The sequence below is a fragment of the Archocentrus centrarchus genome, unplaced genomic scaffold (genome assembly GCF_007364275.1).
Source record: "Archocentrus centrarchus isolate MPI-CPG fArcCen1 unplaced genomic scaffold, fArcCen1 scaffold_29_ctg1, whole genome shotgun sequence".
Classification (NCBI taxonomy): Eukaryota; Metazoa; Chordata; class Actinopteri; order Cichliformes; family Cichlidae; genus Archocentrus; species Archocentrus centrarchus.
The window spans coordinates 3,943,051-3,963,038 of record NW_022060258.1 but is presented as its reverse complement, the minus strand read 5'-3'; the positions used below and the strand labels follow the sequence as shown (position 1 = coordinate 3,963,038).

General features: G+C 43.8%; 1 protein-coding gene across 1 annotated transcript in view; it reads right to left on the bottom strand.

The window, feature by feature from the left end:
* grm7 (glutamate metabotropic receptor 7) overlaps positions 1 to 19,988 on the bottom strand; it is a 232,942-nt gene that overhangs the window by 54,510 nt on the left and 158,444 nt on the right. The window contains exons 6-7 of the mRNA XM_030723843.1: positions 11,490 to 11,690; positions 4,757 to 4,896 (exon numbers count right to left, since the gene is read on the bottom strand). Of these exons, the coding sequence (XP_030579703.1) occupies positions 4,757 to 4,896; positions 11,490 to 11,690 (341 nt within the window). The remainder of the gene's footprint in view (positions 1 to 4,756; positions 4,897 to 11,489; positions 11,691 to 19,988) is intronic.

Here is a 19,988-nt window from a genome sequence, read left to right as displayed (position 1 = left end):
CTGTGCTTCCCGGTCTGTTGAGGGTTTGCTGTTTTCCACTTCTCTCAGTCCACGGCTTTTTTGGGGGTGACATCATTCTGTCATTCTGCCTTTATTCTCTTATTCCAGTCAAACGTCCACACCATCCTCTCTTTTTACAGAGCTGTTATTCTTTATGGATTATACTCAGCTTTTCTGCAATGCAGACCAACGTGAGATGTAACATCCAAACTCCAACATCTGCTGCTGAAAAATTAAACCAACTCTGAAGCACCAAAACCCAACTTCCCAGCAGGAATAAACATGTTTACAGAAGCTGCTTTAGTCTCTGGAGCTAATTTCCCCCTTCATAACAGCTGTGCAGGGGGAGAGTGTTTTTATAAATCACCTGTTTATTTTAAGGCTTAAAGTTGGCATTATTACGGGCGTGGCCCCTTTGTCAACGTGCGGTTATGTGTCAAATTTGATTTTCAACAACTGATTTCTACCTTATATTGTAATCTGTCCATCACATCCATGGTCTCATCCCCCCTCCCTGAGCCTCATTCTGCTGGAAATCACCTCTTTAACAATTCACTTCAATTCAATTTTATTTATATAGCACCAAATCACAACAACAGTCGCCTCAAGGTGCTTTGTATTGTGGGTAAAGACCCTACAATAATACAGAGAAAACCCAACAGACAAAACGACCCCCTATGAGCAGCACTTGGTGACAGTGGGAAGAAAAACTCTCTTTAACAGGAAGAAACCTCCAGCAGAACCAGGCTCGGGGAGGGGGGGTCATCTGCTGAGGGGGGAGAGAGACAGGACATCCAGGCCTTTATGTCTTTAAGACATTCCTGCAGTTTAACTAATTGATTGCTTCATTGATAGATAAAGCTGAGTATCATCTGCATAACAATGAAAATGTATGCAATGCGTTCTAATAATACTGCCTAAGGCAGGGGTGTCAAACTCAGCCACAAGACGGGCCAAACAGGACTAAAAATAATAGTTTCAATCAGCACTATGAATTTGAATGGCAAGAATACAGCAACTTTTTCCTCAACACATTAAATAAAATATAAAATTATAATTTTCTTCAAAAATAACATCAGCAAAAATGAAAACATTTCAAGGTGATGAAAATTTGCAAATTTTTCAGGTAAAAGCTATGATGTGAATTTCTGCGCTTCATAGTCAGGAAAACACTGAGTAAACTCTGCAGTGTAAATAGCGCTCCCACCACTTTGCTCATCAGCAAAAAGTGCAACTGCAAACACAGCGGTGGAGACCTGCTCTGAATTTTTTTTTTTGGCAATCACACGCGTAATCACGTGGTCCCTGAATCTGCAGGTTGAACACTTTAAGATGCTTCATTATGTTGCAGAGGAAGGCCGACTCACACAGATACCTTTCATCCCGGAGCCCTGCTGAGACTTTTTCTTAACTTTCCATGAACTGACAGATTTCCTCAGGTAGCTCATCGCACCCTTGTGATAAGGCATGTCACCAAATTCAGAAGCTATTTCCTCCAAAACTGCCGGGCTGCGCAGCGTTTCCTGCTGTGTGACGCAGTGATGCACTGTCAGCTCACCTGTGCAGGTCTCCCTCTGCACCTTCTCCCGTATCTGTCCCACCAATCCGCTCTTTTCCCCGCACATCGCAGGCGACGAAAACAGACAGACGGTTTACCTCCGATGTCAGCGATCAGGTCCTTTGCCTTGCCTGTTTGGAAAATCCCTGTTTTCCACGTTTCATTTGGCCGTTTTTGGCCATGAGGCAGGCTTAAATGTTACTGTAAAAAGTACTGACCGGTGTTTTTTTCTGCTGATCACTGATCAATGTGTCACTGGCAACAATGAAGTGCGCAAGTCTTGGCCTTCACGGCAGCTGTTGCAGGGCATTGTGGGATTTGTAGTATAAGTGGTGGGAGTGCTATTTACCTGCGGGCCATTAATCATAGCTATATGAAATCATCTCACGGCCGTCTGACACATGTGACCTAAGGGAAGCATGTATAATGTAAATAGAATAGGTCCTAACACAGAACCCTGTGGAACTCCATAACTGACCTTAGTGTGTGAAGAAGACTCCCCACTTACATGAACAAATTGGAGTCTATTAGACTGATGATCAGTTATTGGCCTGTAATTAGCTAAAATAACACAAAGCACCTGGAGTTGTGTGTTATAGCTTTTAGCTATTTCTGGTACAATCTATGTATTTGGTACTCTCCCTGCTAAATACGCAAAATGTAAACAGTAAAATAAAAGAGGACCCATAACTGATCCACGAGGAGCCTCTGTTGGCTGATAGAGACTTAAGCCATGACTTCCAGAAACTGACTGAGCTTTAAAGAACTTTGCCCAGAATCAGAACCACTTCATCTGAAAACCTCCCATGAAAACACTGGAGATGGTGCAGTGACTGCAATCAATAATCAGTGATTACTGTGTTGATAATTTGGTTTTAGTAGGTGCTGCTCTGTTAGGAGCTAAAGCAGCTGTGAGCAACATAGAGATCATCACTTTGAGCCAACTGAGATCCATTTAGGTGAGACACACACAGATTTCTGATGTCTGTGACAGAAACATTTCAGAAATGTTACTGTTGGGAAATCACATTTAAGGAAGCTCATTTGTAAGTGCTGCTGATTCACTCAGTCAAAGCAGAAACACACGGATGTGTTTGAATCCAACTCAATGTGATTAGCTCTGAACACTTTTTTGCTGCAAACTTTGCAGACTGGTCCTGGGTGGGTTCCAGCACAGACTGAGAGAGTCGCCCTGGTGCAGATTATGTCCATGTAAACCCTGACAGAGACCCATCAGACCGAATCGCAGCCTGATTGACCCGTTAAGCTGCAGCAGAGCCTCGTGCCAGCAGGGAAACTGCAGCCAGAGAGGAGGGGGAAGAAAATGCTCTCCACGGTTCTCCCAGTCAAAGGAAGTCGAGTAAAACTCCCGCCTCTGGTTTTCTATGTGCTCATAATGGACTGACTCTTTTGGACAATTCATCCATACGTGCACACAGCAGAAGCTTCAGGATCCACACTCTTCTTCTTCTACGACGCTGTTACCAGTCTCCCATGTGCTGACTGCTCTTTCATGCTTCCATGTGAAACTGTGTGTTCTGAATCATATGTCATGCTTGAACATATAGTTTCAGTAATAGCTCCCCTTCATAGCACGAAGAGAAACACATTACAAACACAAAGGAATCATGAGGATGGAGAGAACGAAGCAATAATGGGGGGAATAATGGCAATTGCTCTGCCACATCTGGCACACCGGGGGCTATGGAGGTGAATAATTTAGTGTTGTGAAGAAGCAGAGACGTGGCCCTGAATGCAGAGGAAGAAGAGGAGCTACTTGCTTCCGGTTTACCTGCCGAGAACACAACATGAAAAGTGTGACACATGAGTCACAGAGTTTCCAGCGGCCACAACTTTGATTCTCAGCAACATGAGAACAAACAGACGAGCGAGAGGGAAAAGAAATCATTCATGTTTTGGTTCGATGGTAAATTTTCTTCTGGGGATGGATACCAACAACCAGACTGGTCTTTACTTAAGTATTAATAAGCACCAGGGCAGGCAGTGTTTATGCAGTGCTAACTCAACATGACTGATATTTCAGAATGATAAAGCTGCTGATATGATCCCGTTTGGAAAGGCCAGTGGAACATGTCAGTGGCCTCAGGTGACCGAGCGCACTGGGTTATGATGCAACTCATCATTTTTCATAGTGAAGGCTCACTGCTGTGGAGCAGCAGAGGTTAACCCAGACCACCATCCTTTCCTCAAACAAATCCAGTCATTTTCAGTAAGTATGCCTGAGCGAGTACGCAGGAGACCGTTGTCTCACGCTCTCAGTGAACGCTTTTCATTAAGGAAAGTTGACAGAATCCGGCTCTTACATCGATACCTTCAACAGAAGAAACATTTCAGAGGCTGCAGAACTGTAATCAGTGTAAACAGGTCTGAACTCTGCTCCTTACCCTCTTTGTTTTGCCGTATCCCCTCTGCTTTATCGAGCTCCATTTGACTGAATTAAACAGCCTAATAAATTTGTAAACCACTCACACCATCAGATAATCTCCTCTGCCTATCAGTGCTGACCAAGCCTCCAATTAGCAACTGTGTGCAGGGCCAAATCTGGTGTAAACTGGCCGGCTAATCCTGCAGCGAGTCCCAGCCTGAGTCAGATGGAAAACAGCCAGGACGCTGGGGGGATTTATCCACACCGTTAGATGCACATTCTGCAAATCTCACCCTCAGCAAGTCAGGGGGTGTTTGTGGTGTTCTCAGTTATCAGTGCACCACATCACATGTAATTAGTGAAGGCAGGGTCTCTGTATTTACACCTGCCTGCATTTTCATGGACCTCCTTTCAGTACAAATGATGCTGTTTTCTGTTCAAACTGTGCCAAAAACATGCTGGATTAACCTGAGAGGGGTCACATTTAAATGACCTGTGAGCTCACAGGTCAAGATTTTATTACTCTACAAAATCACAGTTTGTACAGTCATGAGTAAAAATCCCACAATTAAAGTGCCGAGTCCTTCAAACTGACTTCCATCACTTTACAGCACCTCAGAGAGGACACTGGTCTCTTTCCTTTAGAGGTTTTAGTCAGAGGCTTTACAGCACGGAGTGATTTGCTGATTCATTTGAAAAAGTAAGCCAATGAGATGTGAGGAAACTATCAGTAAGAAACCAGCTGGGTCAGTGTGCTGCAGTTCAGTTCAGTGCAGATTTACAGCAGCTGATCTTCAATATTTTAGACTCACGTTGAGCTGCAGCGTCTCCGTCCACTGTCCAATCACGCGGTAGCCTGGCCCGGTCACGTTGTTCCACTGGTACTGAAACAGATCGTAGCGTCCGGGAGCGTCGCCGTTACGGTTGAATGTCACCGACGTGCCAGCACTTCCTGTGGAGGACAAACAGAGGCTTGATTGGTCAGTGAAACGGAATGGACTGACAGTAAAATCCAGGCTTTATTAAAACAGAGCTGACAGAGCAAAGGGGCACGAGTTTAACCGTCAAAACAATATACGAAAGACTTCAGCATTTGTTTCTCTCACAGGATCACCCACACCATGAGAACAAACACAGACAAGAAAGGAAACAGCTGGAACGGGACTGCAAGAAAGTACTACCAATAATACCAGGTATGCACTGTGTGAGTCTGGGCTGACCCCCACAGAAGAGGGTGGTCCTACAGTGCAGCGAAGTGAGACAAGTGTAAAATGTTTAAAATTTTAAAAGATATGTAGCTATTCAGGAACCAAATTCAGACACAAACGCCAAAGATCCGTAAAATCCTTAAATTTTAATTCAGCCCCCTGCTGCAGAGGACACACACACACAGCTCTGATCACAATGTCCTCCATCTTCTTCTCGTGGTTGTAGTCTAGCTGTTACTGAGCTAACCAGCAGCTGACTAATCTGTCACATTAGCATTCCTACTGTTGTGCTCCTCATGTTTGCTTCCTGGCAGGGAGCATTATCCTGCTGAAAGAGGCCACAGCCATCAGGGAATACTGTTTCCATGAAAGGGAGTAAATGGTCTACAACAGTGCTGAGGTAGGTGGTTGTTGGAAAAAGTCTACGAGTGTTATAATCATTATACTTCTGCCATGCTTACCTGCCAGCAGAGATGCTGTGTGCTGTGTCAGGTTGTTTGTCTGAAAGAATGAGTAACTCGGTCCTGTGTCCTGACCTCAATGGAAGGAACACAGCATTCTGGGAGAGAGCAACAAAGCTTCCCAGCAGAACATTGCCCAAAGCATCACCGCCTCCACTGGCTCGCCTTCTTCCCATTGTGCATCCTGGTGCCAGGTGTTCCCCAGGTAAACGACGCACACACACCCGGCCATCCACATGATATAAAAGAAACCATGATTCCTCAGGCCAGGCCACCTTCTTCCATAGCTCTGTGGTCCAGTTCTGATGCCCATTGTTGGTGCTTTCAGCAGTGAACAGGGGTCAGCATGGGCACCCTGACTGGTCTGCAGCTTTGCAGCCTCATACACAACATACTGCGATGCTCTGTGTATTCTGACACCTTTCTATCAGAATCAGCATGAACTCTTTCAGCAATCTGACCTACAATAACTCATCCGTGCGATCGGACCACGAGCCAGCCTTCACTCTCCACGTCCGTGCCCCGTGATGAAGAGATAATCAGTGTCTTCACCTGTCAGTGCTCATAATGTTATGGCTGATTGGTGTATTTACACCAGAAGGTGGAGTGCTAAATTATCAGCTGATACTTGCTAGTTTGGTTATCCAGCTGCAGCCACAGACTGTATGGGAGCATCACACACACACACACACACACACACACACACACACACACACACACACACACACACACACACACACACACACACACACACACACACACACACACACACACAGATATCTGCTAATCAGTAACATACAAGCCAAATCCCAGAATTTCACAGAGCAAACTGGAGCTCCGCCTTATTGGACAGTCTGTTAGTCCAACAAAGCCACAGCAGCCGTATTATTGGTCAGATAATTGCATTAAAAAGGCTCCAACAGCACAAACACAGTCTAGAGGTCCAGTTCAGGGACTCCAGTTAGCTGAGGTGAAGCCTAGCAGACAGCTAGAAGCTACAGCCACCTGTGTCACCATCCACCTGTCAGTCAAAAAGGCCACGCCCCTAATAATGCAAACGTTAAACAGGTGAGTTATTGCAGGAGGGTGATGCTCGGTTGTGTCTTTCCTTCTCTGGCTTTACTCACATTTGCTCATCGTGCTTTTTGAGTTTCTTTCATGTCCGTATTAAATTTAGGGGGAGCCTGAAAAGAGCAGGGAAAGGCTGGCAGACCGAGGAGAGATCACTGCAGCGCTTCACTGTGAAATATGTAGAATATGCAGATATTGTCACGTTTAGAAGTAAATGTGCAGCTTCTTTATTCAGATTTTTTTCCTCTCGCTGGAGCTTAAAGTCTCCACTGACACCATCACTAACTGCTTTTTGAAAAATTTCTGTTGAATATTCTGTCACAATTTCCATTAATCACATCTTTATTTTGAATAAAGTCATAATATGAGCTGTAAATCAGCCAGAGGTGCATGAAGTATTATTCATGGAGACCATAAGAGCATGGGTCCATGTATAAATCTGTCTGTGGTGAGATGAATGCATCATGAGAAGCAGCTGCATAATGCAGGCAAAGTAAGTGCCATCGAGGGTAAGAATGGATCCTCTCTGTGTTCTTCTGCATCTTCAGGAAGTAAATGTGAAACTTTTCATTTTGTTTTTATTGATTAGCGTTATCAGCCTCTGCACAATCAAAGTGGAAATGCTGGAAATTTCAAAGTTAAACTGTGCAATAAAACAGTGGCTAGAAACCTGCTGCTAGTTATACTGAGATGCTGTTGGTCCTTCAAATGTCACCAAATCAGCTCTGAAGCTCTGAAGAATCACCTTTCCTGTCCATGTGGACCTTCGGGGAGGTGCAAGGTGGTGCCAACGTTTATATAAATGAGCCCTAATTGGCTCTTTCCGCCTCTTCGTTTCCATCCCCTGTGGAAACAGAACTCGTGAAGTAAGGTCATAATTTCTCAACAACTTAATTCCATTCAAATCTGAGTGCATCACAACAACAAAAATGCAGAAGGTAAATTCTACATCCTGCATCTGCTCGGTCCCACCTGGCAGTTTTTCAAGGTTGCTCAGTATCACCTACACTAACATAGTTACTGTTTCCTTCCCAGTAAATCACACTAAAAGGAGTCCTAAAAGGGGGGGCGACACGCACAAAGGCGCTGCCTTAAAATAAGCTTCACAAGACGGCCGCAGAACATCACCTGAAGTGGACCCGATCTGCTCATTTCCATCTCAGTGTTTCTGTTCTTGCACTCTCCGAGAAAAGCTTTGCATGATTCACAGTTCAGAATAATCCTCCTCTATCTGATGCAGGCCCTCTGAGCAAGCAATTTTAGCCCCTCCCCTTTTAGGCAACCTCCTTTTGATTGGCTGCCCCTCACAAATAGAACGAGAGGTGGGTGGAGCTTCAGTGTGCTTGAGATGAGTCTCTCAGCCTGATCTCCACCTCTGCTGTTTGACCAGCTTCATGGTTTCTCCCTGTAATAACGTGGATTCATAAACAGAGGATTCAGCCACTGAAAATCAGTCTGAGTTTCTCAGGTCGGGCAAACCTTTGACAATAAAAGCCTTGTTTAGAGTTAAGTTATGAAGAGTTATTTTCCACCTGATCCCCAGAATCATAACTTCAGTATATTTAATGAAATCATGCAAATTTGGCCTTTGAATATTTGCAGAGTTTCAGACCCTCAGTTCACACAGCATGGGTCCAAATTTGGTGCTTTTTGATTCTTTTTCCAGCATTGTTGAGCCCGGATAACTTCATCAGTTCAGCAGATATTCAGCAGATATCCACATGAAAATTTCAGGGCTGAAAAACACATTTAAGCTGTGTTAAAAGTGCAACCAAATCATTTTACACCCAATGAAAGGGTCTGAAGATAAACTCTGTTTTTAAGTTTTTCTGTAAGCAAGCATCAGTGTGATGGATCTATCAGTCTGAATAAACTGCATCAGCCTGTCTGTGACGCAGAGCAGCAGGAACAGCGTTGGGATCCTGGATGTTTGGTCTGTTGGAGGAAACTTGAAGTGCATTCTGGGTAAACTTTCAGGGCTCGTACCACTATGTGGGACAGGCTCAGAACAAGTTAGAGCAAAGTCTCCTTTTTTTGTGGTGGCTGTGGCTCAGGAGGTGGAGCAGTGGTGGTTCGAACCCCGGCTGCTCCACCTATCTTTGGCAAAACAGTGAACGCCAAGTTGCTGCTGATGTGTTCATCGGAATGTGAAAGTGCGTGTATGGATGGGTGAATGAGGCATGCTGTATAAACCACTATGAGTGCTCAGGTAGAAAAGCGCTGTTTAGGAAGCAGTCCATTTATTTTTTGGATATTTTGGATATCAGGATCATGTTGGAGCCGTGACTGCTTTTATTTTATTTCCTCACTTGGAGGAAATGAGGAATATCCTCCTTCATTATCTGAGGCAGGTGTCAAACCAGTGCTGGCACAATCCAGTGGATGTACGCTGCAGTTCATCAGTGCAATAACAACCTCCTCCCATCCTCCAGGATTTTCAAAGTAAATGTCCTGCAGCCCTGTGCATTTTAAGATGGGCTTTTAATGTGAAAAAGCATGAGGAAGTGCTGACTGTTGTTGGTGGCAGCTGTCTGAAAGCGTTTGCTGTCCGCAGCTTAGCTAGTTATTCCCGCTGTCACCGGACAACTGCCTCAGATCAATACTCGGGTTAATGGGAACCACGAGGCCGGCCTCGGGACAGAAAATGGATTCTGTCTCTCAGTCGATATCTGGCTCACGTTTGCTTCAGTAAGACGCTGAAAAAAAGAAAAACAATTGAAAGAAAATGTCTGTCTGGTAGAAAATGGAAAGTGTGAATCTTTATTTTTTTAACTATCGATTTCTTAATTTGCTGCGATCAGATCGAGTTCAGTGTCGGAGATCCGATCGGTTCCTGAAGACCGACACAAACTGAGCAGCAGCAGAAACGCTGAGGCCTCGATGCTCCGCTCTCCTCTTCATGAAGTGCACGAGCAGTTCAGACGCCTTTCATCAGAAATCAGCTCAGTGCAGCTTTGCTAATTACCTGATAAAAGAATCTCTGTGGGGCTCCGACTCCTGCATTAAATCTGTAACAGCGTGCAGATTAATATGATGATGAATGCCACGGGTTAAATTACAAATAGCTCATTATGAAAACTGAATAATGTAATATTTACACAATTGCTCAGGACACGTTTGATATTTGAATCCTTAAACTTTGTCACGAACATGCATCATATCCTGCTTCACATCCTAAAATCAAACTCTGAGGCTGGGAGTCAAAAACTCCTTCAGCTGCAGTAACATGATCAGTGTGGCTGTTCTCCAGCTGTTCTCCAGCTGTTTTAATAAAGTCCATGAAAGCTCACTAAAGATGATCCACCACATTGTGACTTAAGGATTTCTAGAAACCTCAGACAGAACTTTGGATGGAAGTGAAGATGAAAAACTAAATATCAGCAAAGGTTGGACGGTTAGTGAAGTGCTGTCTAACTGCAGAGCTGTGGTTAATATAAACTCATGAGCACAGGGAGGGGGGGGGGGGGGGGGGGGGGGCAGGTTTAAACTGTTCTCAGTAAAAGTTCATGTTGAGAGTTCCTGATGGGCAGAGGCAAACGCCACTGTATGACAGGAAGAAGACGCCAAAGATGGACCAAACCTCAGCCCAGAGAAGGTCTGAGATGATCCATCCACAGCATGAGGTCAGTCGTTAACCTGCTGCTGTGGATTATTCACTGCAAAAAGTCCCGAAACTCAGCTTCAGGTCCACACTCAGAGGGATTATGCTCTGGACCCATGAGCCTGTGGGCTGTAGTTCTTTAAAAGACTGAGCTTAACGACGTGGAGAGAGGGCGAGCATGATGACTGAAGAGCTTTTGGTGCTTGAAGCACAGCAACACCCTAAGACGAGTGGAGGAAGATGTACTTCTTTGCACACTGCAAACTGGAGAAATGAAGCAAAGGATGAATTTACTCAGCAGGACTTCAGGGACCAGATGCCAAAAGTAAACACGGGTTAAAAAGCGTGTTTGTGTCAGACAGCGTGGGACGTGACACGAACGCTGAGGAGGATTCAGAAATACTGAAAACGTGAAAAAGTGCAACACAAACCAGAAATGGAAAATATTCACCTTCAAAATAAAAGTTGAGCCGTACGGCCGCAGCCAGCATGTTTTAAAAAGCCACGACTCTGACTGAGGACGAGGACGTCGTATTGAGGGATTATGAAGCTGCATGTTTGGCAGCCTTTCAGATTTGATCTAAACCGGATCTAAATGGGATTCCTTGAGGAGTCATGTTTTACAGCCCGTGGTTCACTTGGATGTGCTGTGTCTTTGATGGGGTTTCCTTCCTGCATGGAGTGAACTAGAAGAGCTGACGGCTGCAGTGATGGGAGGAGTCAGCTGACTTTCCCTGCTGGCCCCTCCCATCCACAAGCAAAAAGGTCTCGGCTGAAGAAACAGGAAATTTTTGTGTCTTGGTTATTTTTTTTTAATTATTCAATATCACAATAAAAGTCTGTGTGGTTATTCTGTGTCATTTATGATCTATGCTTTAAAATCTATCCACTCTCACCTGCTCCATGTGCACAGTCAGCATTAATGTGTTTTCATTGGATCTCATTAAAAAGAGAAAAGGTTAAAGCCCCGTATCAAACATCTCACTGTAAGATGAGAGGGTTATGATGGAGAATAAAAAGAAAAACTGATAAAAGGAAGTTTATGAGTCAGTTTTACAGCCATTTATAACCGGGTTGTTTTCACGAAGGGCTGAATTCAGTATTTTTCTCATGTGTTTGTTGGCCTTGGAGCTCAAAGCGCAGATATATGCTGTACGATCAGCTTTTATGTGCTGCAGAAGGACACGGCCATCAGTCCACTCACCGTTGAAGCTGACGCTGCGGATGTACTTGAGCAGTTTCTTTCCTCCAGCGAGCTCCATCTCGGCGCAGATGCCGGAGGTCTCGGGGCACAGGTCGCGCTGCATGTTGTGGAGAGCGTGGGCCATGGCGTACACGGCGTCAATCACAAACTGCACCTTCCCCTCCTGCTCGTACTTGGAGTCGATGCCGATGCGCTCCTGACCTGAAGGAGACAGAGGGTCACTCGGATAACTCACGGCACAAACAGGAAGCTGCTGACTGTTGTGTCTGAGCTTTTTCGTCTTTGTCTGCAATAGAAAAAAACATTTCGGACAGCATCTGCTGATGCTCGTGTGACTTTTGTGCTGAAGTTGTGATGCTGATGAGAATGAGTCAAAAAGGATAAACTGAAGGCCCAAAAAGGGTTCACATGACAGACTGTAAATAAAAGATGCACACAACCACGGTGCCATCACCCACTGCTTTCCGGACTCCATTTTGAAGCTTCAACATAAGCATTTTGACCACCGCCATGCTGTTTTTTCAGAGACATATTTGGATGAGAGGGTGGAGTGCACAGGTACCAGCTAATGCTAGCTAGCTGGATTAGCAAGCTGCATCCATAAACGGCATCAAGCATCAAACCTTTGAAACTGAAGTGAACCTGCAGTTCCTCTGCAGTCCAGCAGAGGCGCCACAGTGAGTCAGTCCCCACAGACTCCCCTGTTAAAACTTCACAGCAGAAATAAACATGTTTACAGCTGAGACAGAACCTGCTTTGGTCTCTGGGGATAATTCCCCCTTCATAACAGCTGTACGTGGGGGAAGGGTTTCTATAACTCACCTGTTTATTAGGGGCGTGACCTCTTTGACTGACAGGTGGATGTTTTCTGCTAGGATTCACCTCAGCTAACTGGAGCAATTTCCAGTCATTTATTTCTGCATAATTCACATATTTTATTTACTAGAACAAGAGTCTCCTTCAGCTGAAGTCAATAATCATGAAGTTTTTACAGAATATATTATTGATGAGTTGTTATATTAACACAGAGACAAACTGTGGCGTGTTTCCTGTGCCTCTACAGGATGAATTCTTCGCTCTAACTCTTTGTTTCTCGTGCAGGATGTTTCTTCAGGTGAGCTGTCTGACTTTCATCTCCAGCTGTTTCACCTTCTCTCTGAAACTTTTGCTTCCACTGACAGCAGGAAGTTTACCAAAGAAAAACATGGACACTCCAGCTCCTGTGATGATTACGCTCCCTAAATGTGTGTGATGACAATGAGAGGCAAACATGCAAATAAATTCAGACAATCACAGAGACAGCGGGGTAGCCTGCAGCATCACATTTCACTGTGAGGAGCGAGCATTATGCAGCAAAAGGCTAACTGTGTGAAGCAGCTGCAGGGCTCACAACCTCACGTTACATTTACCTGTTTACCTGCCACATCTGGAAACATGAACCATGAAAAATGGCTCTCATTTTAGTTAACACCAAATTCTACTTTGCAAAACCAGAGAAAGTTTTAGGTTTTGAATGGACCCAATGTGTCACTTCCTGTTTCTACTCAGAACAAATTTTAAACCAAGTTTGAATGAAAGAGGAGGTTGGAAACTTTAACAGAAGACATTCATAAGATGTATTTCTCAGTAAGCTTTGAACTTTTAAACCCTAAAATCTGGAAGTACTGAGCACAATGGGCCGTGTTATTCTGGAATAACTGGTTTGTCAGTTACATGTCCTTAAAGTACGTCCATGTTGGCGTCACTTTTCAGACCCAGAAGCTGCCTCGGTCTGTTAAACCAGTCTGAAACGCCTGAAATAACTTTATTGTTGACTGCAAATGCATCCTGGGATACATGAATGTGGCTTGTTGTTTGCATAGACTGAATACAAAAGCTGGACGCAGCCACTGTGACACCATATTTGACATGAGCGTGGAGCCTTAAGTCATCAGCCAGTGCTTTGTTATCATGCTCATCCAAAGACAGTATGTGAGCATCACACAGCCACAGATACCTGTTATGAAGGGTAAATTAGCTCCAGAGACCAAAGCAGTTTCTGTATCAGGCTGTGAACACGGTTGTTTCTGCTGTAAAGGTTTAGCATTGGAGTCTATGGGGACTGACTCACTGTGGCGCCTCTGCTGGACTGCAGAGGAACTGCAGCTGCCCTGCAGGACTTCCTTCTGCAATATGAGAGTGACGATCATGTGAAACACAGACATCAATCAATAATAATCTTTACTGATCAAGCACTTTTCATAACTCTGAGTTGCAAACATCTACACAACAGGCAGCAAACTGAAACTAACACAATCTGAAATCGTTCTGAAATGTGATGATCGAAGTGAGTGAAGTCTAGTCCACTGGTGTAGGATTAAAGAAAGTAAAAACAGCTCGTTAGATTTAAAGAACAGTGGCCTGTTCACACTAATTTAAAAGAAGGAGTACGATGTTTAAAAAGCAGATGGAAGCTTTAATCAGGATGAGTCTGGAGTTTAATCAGCTACTGCTGGAATAATTCCCTGAAATAAAAACTTGCTTCCTCCTTCAATGAGCTCAAATTCCAGTTTTTTCAAATACCATCACCACACACAGTAAATAAAGACCCACTTACTGAATCCACTGAATGAGAGTGATACTCCAGCTTTAACTGTTGGGTCTGTGGGGACGTGGGAGGCTCAGTCAGTGCTGAACGTGCACACTAATATGTCACTCAGTCAGCTGGGAGCTCATTAACCGACACTGTCGACTGCATAAACTGGAGCAATGATCTCCTGTGATGTATTTAACCCTTCCCTCCTCCAAACAATACGTTTAACCTCGGCTCGCCTGGGCAGACAGACAGGTCTGTGTCTCCTCCTCCTCCTCTGAGGGTCCAGATCAGGGCCTACTCCAGCCCTTCTTAAACAAAGATGAGGCTGCCCATTGCCACGGTGAGAGTGGCTGCTGAGAGTTAACAGCCCCGTTTCAGAGACCCACAAAGTCCACATGAGGAGCTGGGTGAGGTGGTGGAATCAGCCGGGAGACCGTGGTTCATGACTTGTTTGTGTTTTTTTCACTTCTGATTTCTTTTGTTTGCTTTAGGTGCTAAAAACCCCCAGCTTTTCTGGTTTAGCACACACCCCTCATACACCCCTTTGTTTGGAAAAATGATGAGCTGGGAGTAATTAAAAAAATATACTGGACAAGGAGTCCTTCCCACTCAGTAACCCACAAAAAAGGTGGTGAAATAAAACACACCAGCTTTGGGACTGTCTGCACCTACTGTAGGTACATTACTGACCGCTCACGCCCACAAGGCCCCGAGAGGAGTCCTGTGGTTCTTCATAGGGTAGGACTGATGGAGGGCCGTACATGAACACAGAGCACGATGTCTGATGGAGCGATGAATCCAAATTTGACCATTTAAGTTCAAATCATCGTCAGTATGAACGAGGAGGTCAGGAGAGGTCAGCGTCTGCAGCTGTCTGTGAAACACGGTGGAGGCTCCGTCTTTGTTTGGGGCTTCATTTCAGCCGCTGGTGTTTTTGATCCACCATGCAGCACCATCTGGAAAGCATCTGATTGGCAGCAGCTTCATTGTTCAGCATCACAATGATCCCAAACACACTGTCAGTGCAGTAAACGCATCCCTGGATATAAACACACAGGTGAGCTGTACCAGTCAGGGATCGGCCTCCCCTGAGCACAAACCTCAGCTTCACTGAAGCAGTGTGGGATCATCCTGACAGAGAACAGAACCAAAGGCAAAAACATCCAAAGAACAGCTTGAATGTTCTTCAAGAAGCCTGGAGAACTGTTCCTGAAGACTGGTTAAAGAAATTAGTGCTGGTCGGTTCCCGAATCACCCGGGTGTGTCAAATCTTCCTACTGAATCATGACTCACGAATCCTCCACTAACCCGGATCAGATGAGTCCTCTGACTACAAAAGGTGAGTGAGTGAGTGAGTGAGAGTGGACAGCGACGTAGCAGACCTACCAAAAACACCTCACACCCAGGTCGTTCGGCTGAACCGGGTCACTGATGTCACTCCAGTCAGTGATTTAAGGAAATAATAAGTTAAACATTCCAATAATTAAGTACTTAAATACGTTGGTGCTCATTATGTGGATGAATTTATGCACATGCTATCATTATTCTATTTTTTAGTAGTAGCAGTAGAAGTGGTATAGAATAGTAATGTAGCATATTTCCCTGTAAGCAAAACAACAAACTATGGTTATATTCTTATTAAATGCGAATGCTTACAGGCTCCTTCAGGACTCTACTTAAGGAGTGTAACGGCGCGTCCCCCCATGGCCATTAATGGACTGTTTTTGGTGCCACTGTGGCTGCCTGAGTGGCAGCTGTTATTTAAATGAAAATGAGTGACTCAAGAGAAGCAGCTCACATTACTGGGTGACTCAGGTTAACCCGAGTCCATAAAGTGAACCGAGGTTAAAAGCTGCCTCAGAGTTCAGGCTGTGATGAGGAACAAAGGTGATCAGACCAAATGTGGGCTTCAAGCTTGTTACAGTTTTACAAACTCTGTTTTCCTGCAAAATATACAGAACTGAGGGGTGACCTGAGACTTCTGCACAGCACCGTACAGGTCAGCACTCTATTTGGTGTTGCTGCTTTCATAAGATTGGGAATATTCCACTTTAAACCATTTTTACATTGGTGACTTCAAATAACTGATTTGCAGGTAGCGATGTGAGAGAGTCTGAGGATGACGAAACTCATCACCACATACGATGGCTGCTCCCATTTAAAAATGCATTTTGCTTTTTAGCCAGCTAAAATTTTACTCTAATTTTCAAATCTTTGGAGCACGCTGAGGCTGCAGATGTCACCGTGTTTGTGTTCTCGTGGTTACAGGTGGGATTATGGTCTGTGGAGAGGTTAATGTAAAAGGCTCAGAGTCCGCATCCCTCTGCACTCACAGATCATCTCCCCGAGGAACAATGAAACTGTCTCAGCAGGCCGCTCTTTATGCAAACATAATCCCACCGAGTAATCTGATCTCATTTCAGTGAATCTGTTCCTGTTCTGCCCCTTCAGCAAATCTGTAAATACTGCATTCTGCTTCAGCCTAACTGTCCTCTCATCCACATTCATTTATTTGTTCTCTATTTTATTATTAAATATATCTGCACATGTGCACAGCAGAAACAGAAACGTGGCCATAAACGCTACAGCATATCTCCACACACACACACACACACACACACACACACACACACACACACACACACACACACACACACACACACACACACACACACACACACACACAAACACACAGGTGTAGCTGCTGGTTTGTGTTTACGCAGTATCTCGTCTTCATGAGAGAGACTTCAAAATATGAAAGCCAGCCGAGCCTGCATCATTTCACCGCTCCTCCCTTCATCTCCTCGTTCCTAATGAACATCAAGCCTCTGCTGATGGTGCTGGAAACACTTTAATGTTACTGCGTCTCGCTCACGCAAACGACACCTTCCTGTCCTCAATTCAATTTTCAATTCAATTTTATTTATATAGCGCCAAATCACAACAAACTGTCGCCTCAAGGCGCTTTGTATTGTGGGTAAAGACCCTACAATAATACAGAGAAAACCCAACAGTCAAAACGACCCCCTATGAGCAGCACTTGGCGACAGTGGAAAGGAAAAACTCCCTTTTAACAGGAAGAAACCTCCAGCAGAACCAGGCTCAGGGAGGGGCAGTCATCTGCCGCGACCGGTTGGGCTGAGGGAAGAGAACTGTGGAAGAGAGCCAGAGATTAATATCAATTAATGATTAAATGCAGAGTGGAGTATAAACAAAGTAAATAAGGTGAATGAGAAACAGTGCATTATGTGAACCCCCCAGCAGACTAGGCCTATAGCAGCATAACTAAGGGATGGTTCAGGGTCACCTGATCCAGCCCTAACTATAAGCTTTATCATAAAGGAAAGTTTTAAGCCTAATCTTAAAATAGAGAGGGTGTCTGTCTCCCGAATCCAAGCTGGAAGCTGGTTCCACAGAAGAGGCGCCTGAAAGCTGAAGGCTCTGCCTCCCATTCTACTCTTAAGTATCCTAGGAACCACAAGTAAGCCAGCAGTCTGAGAGCGAAGTGCTCTGTTGGGGTGATATGGTACTATGAGGTCTTTGAGATAAGATGGTGCCTGATTATTCAAGACCTTGTATGTGAGGAGAAGAATTTTAAATTCTATTCTAGATTTAACAGGGAGCCAATGAAGAGAAGCCAATATGGGAGAAATATGCTCTCTCTTTCTAGTCCCTGTCAGTACTCTAGCTGCAGCATTTTGGATCAGCTGAAGGCTTTTCAGAAAGCTTTTAGGACAGCCTGATAATAATGAATTACAATAATCCAGCCTAGAAGTAATAAATGCATGAATGAGCTTTTCAGCATCACTCTGAGAAAGGATGTTTCTAATTTTAGAAATATTGCGCAAATGCAAAAAAGCGGTCCTACATATTTGTTTAATATGTGCATTGAAGGACATATCCTGGTCAAAAATGACTCCAAGATTTCTCACAGTGTTACTGGAGGCCAAAGTAATGCCATCCAGAGTAAGTATCTGGTTAGACACCGTGTTTCTAAGATTTGTGGGGCCGAGAACAAGAATTTCAGTTTTATCTGAATTTAGAAGCAGGAAATTAGAGGTCATCCAGGCCTTAATATCTTTAAGACATTCCTGCAGTTTAACTAATTGATGTGTGTCATCTGGCTTCATTGATAGGTAAAGCTGAATATCATCTGCATAACAATGAAAATTGATGCAGTGCTTTCTAATAATACTGCCTAAGGGAAGCATGTATAATGTAAATAAAATTGGTCCTAGCACAGAACCCTGTGGAACTCCATAATTAACCTTACTGTCTGAAGAAGACTCCCCATTTACATGAACAAATTGGAGTCTATGAGATAAATATGATTCAAACCACTGCAGTGCAGTACCTTTAATACCTATAGCAAGCTCTAATCTCTGTAATAAAATGTTATGGTCAACAGTATCAAAGCTGCACTGAGGTCCAACAGGACAAGCACAGAGATGAGTCCACTGTCAGAGGCTGTAAGAAGATCATTTGTAACCTTCACTAATGCTGTTTCTGTACTGTGATGAATTCTGAAACCTGACTGAAACTCTTCAAATAAACCGTTCCTCTGCAGATGATCAGTTAGCTGTTTTACAACTACTCTTTCAAGAATCTTTGAGAGAAAAGGAAGGTTGGAGATTGGCCTATAATTAGCTAAGACAGCTGGGTCAAGTGATGGCTTTTTAAGCAGAGGTTTAATTACAGCCACCTTGAAGGTCTGTGGTACATAGCCAACTAATAAAGACTGATTGATCATTTTTAAGATTGAAGCATCAATAATTGGAAAGACTTCTTTGAACAGTCTAGTAGGAATGGGATCTAACAAACATGTTGCTGGTTTGGAGGAAGTAACTATTGAAGTTAACTCTGAAAGATCAACTGGAGCGAAAGAGTCTAAACAAATACCAGCAGTGCTGAAAGCAGCCGAACATGAAGAATAATCTTTGAGATGGTTATGAATAATTTTTTCTCGAATGTCTAAAATTTTATTTGTAAAGAAATCCATGAAGTCACTACTAGTTAACGTGAAAGGAATACTCGGCTCTACAGAGCTCTGACTCTTTGTCAGCCTGGCTACAGTGCTGAAAATAAACCTGGGGTTGTTCTTATTTTCTTCAATTAATGATGAATAGTAAGATGTCCTAGCTTTACGGAGGGCTTTTTTATAGAGCAACAAACTCTTTTTCCAGGCTAAATGAGCATCTTCTAATTTAGTGAGACGCCATTCCCTCTCCAGCTTTCGGGTTATCTGCTTTAAGCTGTGCGTTTGTGAATTATACCACGGAGTCAGGCACTTCTGATTTGAAGCTTTCCTTTTCAGAGGAGCCACAGTATCCAAAGTTATACGCAGTGAGGATGTAAAACTATTGACGAGATAATCAACCTCACTGGGAGCAGAGTTTAGGTAGCTGCTCTGCACTGTGTTGGCACATGGCACTGAAGAGCATAACAATGAAGGAATTAGATCCTTAAACTTAGTTACAGCACTTTCAGAAAGACTTCTACTGTAATTAAACTTATTCCCTACTGCTGTGTAATCCATTAAAGTAAATGTAAATGTTACTAAGAAATGATCAGACAGGAGGGGGCTTTCAGGGAATACTGTTAAGTCTTCAGTTTCTATGCCATATGTTAGGACAAGATCCAGAGTATGATTAAAGTGGTGGGTGGGCTCCTTTACATTTTGAGAGAAGCCAATTGAATCTAACAATAGATTAAATGCAGTGTTGAGGCTGTCATTCTCAGCATCTACATGGATGTTGAAATCACCCACTATAATTATTTTATCTGAACTGAGCACTAAATCAGATAAAAAGTCTGAGAAATCAGACAGAAACTCTGAGTAAGGACCAGGTGGACGATAGATAATAACAAATAAAACATGTTTTTGATTTTCCCAATTAGGATGGACAAGACTAAGAGTCAGGCTT